Consider the following 9,031-nt stretch of genomic DNA (forward strand, 5'->3'; position numbering starts at 1 on the left):
ATATAATTGAGTAGATTATAAAGTGGAATTGCACAGTATAATTTGGCATTTTCGATTAGGTTAAATGACATGCATAGGTGCTTACAGGGACTGGTGAAGAAGGAGACAAATTACAAAAAGATGAATCTTTTGGTTGTTGGACTAATTTATTGGTAGTTTGTGCGCCTGGTGTTTGGGCTTTATATGGACGGGCTAACTTGCACATTCTAATATGACCAAATTGCCCATTTTTTCCCGAACTTTTCGACTGAGAGCTTTAAAAAAAAATTGACGATTTGTCCGCGCAAGGCGCAAATGGCCTTGCGTTCTTGTGAATTTGCGTCCTTGCGCCTTGACCAGGTATAACTAGGTCAAAATTCATTTAATGAGTTATAGTTTCACATTACTTCAGATATTTGCGACTCGTTTGCGACTCGCCACAACCACCACACTCCTCCCGCTTATCCATCAACCTTCCACACTACCTCTCTTCTTCGATCAGTTTCCTCACGCAAAGTATTAGAGTCCTGATAGCTTTTGTGGATAAGTTCAAAAGAAAAAAATATAATGCCAAACAAAACTCTCATACCTAGCTTTTTAATATCTTACCAACCTACATTTACTTACAAACCTACATTCATATTTTTCTTACCATCTATATATCCATGAACACATCCTGCCATCCACCATCCATCATTCACCATCCTACCATCCACCATATATTTTAACCCACCATCCATATATACTCTTATAATCTTATATACATACATAGCCCTCGATCATTATACCTAGTCTCTATATATGCATAGATAATTTCTTTCACTCAAAATTTACTACCATCAATAATTATCTAAAGTTTATGTAGATCATTCCTTCCCAATTTATTTGCCAACTTTTCTATTCACTATTATTCAAGTCACACTCCACATTTTCATAATCATTTTTACTTCTAGTATTATATCACATAAGTTCGACCAGTTTGCAATAATTCACAATTCATACACCATCTAATATATCAGGTCTCCTAAGCAATGGTTGATTATAATCCATTGTAGATTTTGTGCAGATAGCAACTATTTCGTTCTAACCAATATTCTAACTCTAATGTTTGTTTAAGGGATTAAGTTGAGACAAAAATTTAACATAGTGACTAATAATGTAGGAACAAATTGATAGTGACTAAAACAACAAATCCACAAAACGCATGGACTATTTGAGTAATTATGTCTTTGCTTTATTTTTTCCCCTCATTTTTTAATCAGATTTACCAAATCTCTTTACAAATATTTGAAATAAAAATATGACATTTTGAGTTGAAGAAGATGAAATATACTTACAATCAAAAACTCATACTCCCTACGTCCCAAATCTATTGTCTATTATTTTATTTTAAGATGTCTTAAATTAATTGTCTAGATTCTTTTTCAACCAATCAAAAGAGGTTATTCTGGAAAGAGAAGATATATTATTGGTAGAGAATAAAGTTAGTAGAATTTTCTAAAACTATATGTTTTTTGTCTAGATACAATAGATTTGAGACGGATGGAGTATTATTTTTATCAAAAAATAAGCATATGTCTATGATATCACATAATGGTCTTATAAAATATTCTTTCTTTTCCCTTTTTTTTCTCATACAGGTCACCTACTCTACGTGTCTACATCAAAGCCCCACACGTGTCCCACATTACCAGATATTTTTCTCACGCGTGGTTATCAAACTCTCTGTTTACGCCACGTTACCCTTTTCAAGATATTTTCAAGTAACTAACTTTTAACATACATCCACGTGTCAGTTTTCATCCAATTACAACCATCCACGTTCATGATTTAGATCAACACAAATCGAATTAACAATCCTTATCCACTAATTGCTCTACACGTCAGCACAAGTTTTCTTGTTTCAGTACAACTATATATTAGCAACGAACAGGTTTAATTATCGGTTCGATATTCAAAACATCGATCTACAAAAACGTCATAACGAAAAAAACATGATTGCTAATCGGAGAGTCAGGCTGAGTTCCGTCGCCAGCGCAGGTGGATCCGGTTCGCACGAATCGGATTTTATTAACGAGAGAGTTTTATTATTAGTGATGGAATGGATGAAATGGGACGTGAAATTGTTATGCAGGACGACCACCGTGTGCCGGCGGCTTCACGCGTTGGCGAAACGCTTATTATGGCGGGAACTCTGTTTATATCGTGCACCGAGGATAACGGAGTCGTTATCTAACGGCGTACATAGTAGTCGAATGGTTGGCGGTTGGCCGGCGTTAGCGAAATTGTTGTTTTACTGCGGCGAATGTGAGTCGACTCGGAATTTTGTGTTAAGCCGGCCTAAACCGGGTCATGCTGTAACGTCGTCCCGGTTTTCTAAAACGTCAGGCCGGAGTTTTTTAATGAAACGGTGTCGTACTGATGTGTTGTATGTTAGTGATCCATGTGAGCATCGGTTAGGTAATAAAGAGGATGATTTGGGTGTTTTTCGAGGGGTATTTCGGGGATTTCGAGAGTCGATGACACGTGCCTGCTTGATAGCGAGACAAGTGGCGTTAGAAGAGAGGGAAAGGTGTCCGTATTGTGGGGCCCGTGTTTGGAGTATGACAACCGCTGGGTTGGTTCCGAAGAAAGCGGCTAAACAGCTTGGCTCGCATGATGGTGCGCTGGAGTATTTTGTTTGTGTTAATGGTCATCTGCATGGCACGTGCTGGTTAGCCCCGTTGTCATCTGATGAAGGAGTGAACGGTGAGGATGATGTTGAGTATGAATTGGACGGTAGTGATGAAACTGGAAATAGCTCTGGCGGTGGTGTAGTTAGTTACTCTAGCGATGGTTGTAATGGTTTTTAGCACTCGATGATAAGTAGTGCATTTGTTTACTTATTTTGAATGTTTACTTGTTTCTAAAATAAGTAGTGCATTGTCTACAATACTAAAACCTCGATGTATTGATGCGCCATTGATCTCGGGTTTTAGGTGTGAATAATGTTGTTAGTATTGTATAATAAACTAAAATATTAATTATATATTGTGCTAGGAATTGTTATTTAATTTGTATGTGTGTGTTTTTATAAGGAAAGAGTAAGACTAGTGTGGAATGTGTAACCATGAGCTTGAGACTTCGAGACAAAGGACAGGGCATATTTCTTTTGTATCAATTTTGACTTCTGTGTTTGACTATTGTGTTTAATTTTGTGGATTCATGTCATTCTTTATTTTGGTTATTCAATTTTGGGTTATTTTGGTTATTCAATTTTGGGTTGGGACTTTTGATGTGTCACATAGCGTGTGAAGTTTGATCATTTTGTTTGTATATGTTAACTACTTGTCAATGTAACATCCCGTCTTTTTCCGTTTACTTTCCGTCTATCTATTTTAAAGTCCGTTATATAGTTATAACATCTTCCGTTAATACGCGTTTTAAAATATTTCGCTTAGGTAATTCACGCAACCGTTTTCAAAGTCGAGGGACTAATGTTGTCATTTGGGTAAAAAGGGTGACTAGGTCAAAGGGTCAACACCATCTCCTCCGTTCATTTCATCATTCACTTTTCCAATACTTCCATCTCTTTCTCTCAACACCCAAATCAAAGAATCATCATCCATTTTCGATCTAGAAAGTGTTCATCAAAACAAATTACATATTCGGAATCCTTGCATCTTCCTCTTCGAATCCATACCAACTTCATCTCATTTGGGTAACTTTCTAAAAATACTAGATTCTTTGTTCTTAATGTTTTTAACTTATAAAAGTGTTAATTAGTGTCTATGGCTCAAGTCTAATATGAATATATGATTTATATGCTTGTTCTTATCATTTTGATGTAACTAGCTTAAACTTGAAATGGGTGTGTTTGATCTTGAGATTTAGTTGCTTAAATGTTGTTAGATGTTAAAAGTGCATGTATTAAATGTGTTACTAGCATCACTAGCTTCAATTTGGTATGTAGGTTGACATGGAAAAGCTTCATAAACATAATTGTTAAATTTATGATTTTGAGTTAGGGTTTAGTAGAAGTAAAATGAACTTTTGATGCATTGAATGCTTAGCAATGTTGTTTGTAAGTGTATAGTTATATTGTATGCGTAATTACCTACGAAACGGCGTATCACATGTGTGCATTTAATTTCCGAATCATCAAAGTGCAATTATGAACTTGAAAGCATTTATGGTGAACATTTAATGAACTTTCAACTTGGATTTTATTATTGTAAATGATGATTTTAGTTGATGAAATGTGTTTAGTTGTATTCCTCGTTAAATTACTTTTTCAACGATGTATGGCATGCGTTTTAAATGTTTTCGGTTCACGAGTTAGGTAAATTTGAAGTTTGGCTCGAGACCTAACAAATACTGCAAACAGCACTTTTTCCAGGAATGCGCGCCGCGCATACCAGCGCACCGCTCATTCCCCCAGACCAAAATTTCTTTGTGTTTTACTTTTCACAAAATTTTTCCCGCTTAACCGCAACTCCGATTAACATGAAATTTGGTTAACATGCTCATATATGATTTCTCATCATGGGAAAATTTTCGGATACCCGGCCCGACCCCGTTGACTTTGACTTGATTTTGACCAAGTTTGACTTTTAGTCAAACCTAACCAAATACTTATGCAATCGTTCTAACTTGCTTTTATACTTGTATCTTGCATGAAACTTGACAACGTGATTCACATGCTATATAATTGAGTCGTAACGAGCCATAGGACTAATTGAACATCTTTGACCAACCGTGTTTACCGTTATTAATACGACCTACTTGTTTAGGTCAAGACTGTAGTGACCCGAACTTTTCCATGTTTATATATATTAATTGAGATTGATGTTTACATGATTAAATGTTTCCAACATGTTAAGCAATCAAACTTTTTAAGACTTGATTAATTGAAATATGTTTCATATAGACAATTGACCACCCAAGTTGACCGGTGATTCACGAACGTTAAAACTTGTAAAAAAAACTATATGATGACATATATATGGTTATATATATAGTTAACATGATATTATGATAAGTAAACATATCATTAATTATATTAACAATGAACTACATATGTAAAAACAAGACTACTAACTTAATGATTTTGAAACGAGACATATATGTAACGTTTATCGTTGTAACGACATTTAATGTATATATATCATATTAAGAGATATTCGTACATCATAATATCATGATAATATAATAATTTAAAATCTCTTTTGATATTATAAACATTGGGTTAACAATATTTAACAAGATCGTTAACCTAAAGGTTTGAAAACAACACTTACATGTAACGACTAACGATGACTTAACGACTCAGTTAAAATGTATATACATGTAGTGTTTTAATATGTATTTATACACTTTTGAAAGACTTCAATACACTTATCAAAATACTTCTACTTAACAAAAATGCTTACAATTACATTCTCGTTCAGTTTCATCAACAATTCTACTCGTATGCACCCGTATTCGTACTCGTACAATACACAGCTTTTAGATGTATGTACTATTGGTATATACACTCCAATGATCAGCTCTTAGCAGCCCATGTGAGTCATCTAACACATGTGGGAACCATCATTTGGCAACTAGCATGAAATATCTCATAAGATTACAAAAATATGAGTAATCATTCATGACTTATTTACATGAAAACAAAATTACATATCCTTTATATCTAATCCATACACCAACGACCAAAAACACCTACAAACACTTTCATTCTTCAATTTTCTTCATCTAATTGAACTCTCTCAAGTTCTATCTTCAAGTTCTAAGTGTTCTTCATAAATTCCAAAAGTTCTAGTTTCATAAAATCAAGAATACTTTCAAGTTTGCTAGCTCACTTCCAATCTTGTAAGGTGATCATCCAACCTCAAGAAATCTTTGTTTCTTACAGTAGGTTATCATTCTAATACAAGGTAATAATCATATTCAAACTTTGGTTCAATTTCTATAACTATAACAATCTTATTTCAAGTGATGATCTTACTTGAACTTGTTTTCGTGTCATGATTTTGCTTCAAGAACTTTGAGCCATCCAAGGATCCATTGAAGCTAGATCCATTTTTCTCTTTTCCAGTAGGTTCATCCAAGGAACTTAAGGTAGTAATGATGTTCATAACATCATTCGATTCATACATATAAAGCTATCTTATTCGAAGGTTTAAACTTGTAATCACTAGAACATAGTTTAGTTAATTCTAAACTTGTTCGCAAACAAAAGTTAATCCTTCTAACTTGACTTTTAAAATCAACTAAACACATGTGCTATATCTATATGATATGCTAACTTAATGATTTAAAACCTGGAAACACGAAAAACACCGTAAAACCGGATTTACGCCGTCGTAGTAACACCGCGGGCTGTTTTGGGTTAGTTAATTAAAAACTATGATAAACTTTGATTTAAAAGTTGTTATTCTGAGAAAATGATTTTTATTATGAACATGAAACTATATCCAAAAATTATGGTTAAACTCAAAGTGGAAGTATGTTTTCTAAAATGGTCATCTAGATGTCGTTCTTTCGACTGAAATGACTACCTTTACAAAAACGACTTGTAACTTATTTTTCCGACTAGAAACCTATACTTTTTTTGTTTAGATTCATAAAATAGAGTTCAATATGAAACCATAGCAATTTGATTCACTCAAAACGGATTTAAAATGAAGAAGTTATGGGTAAAACAAGATTGGATAATTTTTCTCATTTTAGCTACGTGAAAATTGATAACAAATCTATTCCAACCATAACTTAATCAACTTGTATTATATATTATGTAATCTTGAGATACCATAGACACGTATACAATGTTTCGACCTATCATGTCGACACATCTATATATATTTCGGAACAACCATAGACACTCTATATGTGAATGTTGGAGTTAGCTATACAGGGTTGAGGTTGATTCCAAAATATATATAGTTTGAGTTGTGATCAATACTGAGATACGTATACACTGGGTCGTGGATTGATTCAAGATAATATTTATCGATTTATTTCTGTACATCTAACTGTGGACAACTAGTTGTAGGTTACTAACGAGGACAGCTGACTTAATAAATTTAAAACATCAAAATATATTAAAAGTGTTGTAAATATATTTTGAACATACTTTGATATATATGTATATATTGTTATAGGTTCGTGAATCAACCAGTGGCCAAGTCTTACTTCCCGACGAAGTAAAAATCTGTGAAAGTGAGTTATAGTCCCACTTTTAAAATCTAATATTTTTGGGATGAGAATACATGCAGGTTTTATAAATGATTTACAAAATAGACACAAGTACGTGAAACTACATTCTATGGTTGAATTATCGAAATCGAATATGCCCCTTTTTATTAAGTCTGGTAATCTAAGAATTAGGGAACAGACACCCTAATTGACGCGAATCCTAAAGATAGATCTATTGGGCCTAACAAACCCCATCCAAAGTATCGGATGCTTTAGTACTTCGAAATTTATATCATATCCGAAGGGTGTCCCGGAATGATGGGGATATTCTTATATATGCATCTTGTTATTGTCGGTTACCAGGTGTTCACCATATGAATGATTTTTATCTCTATGTATGGGATGTGTATTGAAATATGAAATCTTGTGGTCTATTGTTACGATTTGATATATATAGGTTAAACCTATAACTCACCAACATTTTTGTTGACGTTTTAAGCATGTTTATTCTCAGGTGATTATTAAGAGCTTCCGCTGTCGCATACTTAAATAAGGACAAGATTTGGAGTCCATGCTTGTATGATATTGTGTAAAAACTGCATTCAAGAAACTTATTTTGTTGTAACATATTTGTATTGTAAACCATTATGTAATGGTCGTGTGTAAACAGGATATTTTAGATTATCATTATTTGATAATCTACGTAAAGCTTTTTAAACCTTTATTGATGAAATAAAGGTTATGGTTTGTTTAAAAATGAATGCAGTCTTTGAAAAACGTCTCATATAGAGGTCAAAACCTCGCAACGAAATCAATTAATATGGAACGTTTTTAATCAATAAGAACGGGACATTTCAGTTGGTATCCGAGCGATGGTCTTAGAGAACCAGAATTTTGCATTAGTGTGTCTTATCTAGTTTGTTAGGATGCATTAGTGAGTCTGGACTTCGACCGTGTTTACTTGAAAAATGATTGCTTAACAAATTTTGTTGGAAACTATATATTTTTAACATGTGAATATTATGTGATATATTAATCTCTTAACGCGTTTGATATTATGTGATAGATGTCTACCTCTAGAACAAGTCCCATTGACTCACCTAATAATAATGAAGAGTCAAATGTAAATTGGAATGATTCGTGGACTGATTCACAAGTTCCCGAAGAGGAACCGGAAGAAGAGTCGGAACCGGAAGAAGAATCGGAACCGGAAGAAGAATCGGAACCGGATGAAGAAATAGAACCGGTGGGGGAAATAATAAAACGATTAAGTAAAATAAAATCCTCAACCAACCGACCAAGGTTAATTATGGTCAATGGTGTTTCCGCCAAGGAAGCAAAATATTGGGAGGATTACCAATTCTCCGATGAATCGGATTCCGACGAGAATTCCGATGATGTTATAGAAATTACCCCAACTGAATTTAAAAAGGAAAAAGAAAATAATAAGGGAAAGGGCATAAAAATAGAGAAATCTAATTCCAACCCCGATGAACTTTATATGTATCGTCAACCCCCGAAGTCCTTAAGTTGTAACAATGACCCGGGAACCTCTAAACCACCAGGTTTTTCTAAACCAATGTGGATCACGACGGCTCGTATTAGGGGAATATCATATATCCCTAGAAACTTGGCAAAACGAACCAAAACCGAAGAAGAAGAAACAAGCGAGTCGGAATAAGATAGTTGTATTCGTGTGGTGTAATATATGTAATATAGTGTGCTTATGCTTTATGATATATGTAAAAATTGCTTATATTAATAAGTATTTTTTTTTATGAATCTAACTCTTGTCTATTTTACAGTATAAAAACACAAAATGGATAGACAACCCAACATTTTAAGAGACCTACCCGGAGACATGATTGATGAAATC

At 33.9% G+C, this 9,031-nt stretch overlaps 1 protein-coding gene across 1 annotated transcript; it reads left to right on the forward strand.

The window, feature by feature from the left end:
* The first annotated feature begins 1,915 nt into the window (after window positions 1-1,915).
* On the forward strand, window positions 1,916-3,174 carry LOC139899332 (EID1-like F-box protein 3). Its single transcript, XM_071882160.1, has one exon. It carries the CDS (start codon window positions 1,974-1,976, stop codon window positions 2,829-2,831), a length of 858 nt encoding a protein of 285 aa, XP_071738261.1. The 5' UTR covers window positions 1,916-1,973; the 3' UTR covers window positions 2,832-3,174.
* Window positions 3,175-9,031: the final 5,857 nt, after the last annotated feature.

This window comes from Rutidosis leptorrhynchoides, chromosome 3 (genome assembly GCF_046630445.1).
Source record: "Rutidosis leptorrhynchoides isolate AG116_Rl617_1_P2 chromosome 3, CSIRO_AGI_Rlap_v1, whole genome shotgun sequence".
Taxonomy (NCBI): Eukaryota; Viridiplantae; Streptophyta; class Magnoliopsida; order Asterales; family Asteraceae; genus Rutidosis; species Rutidosis leptorrhynchoides.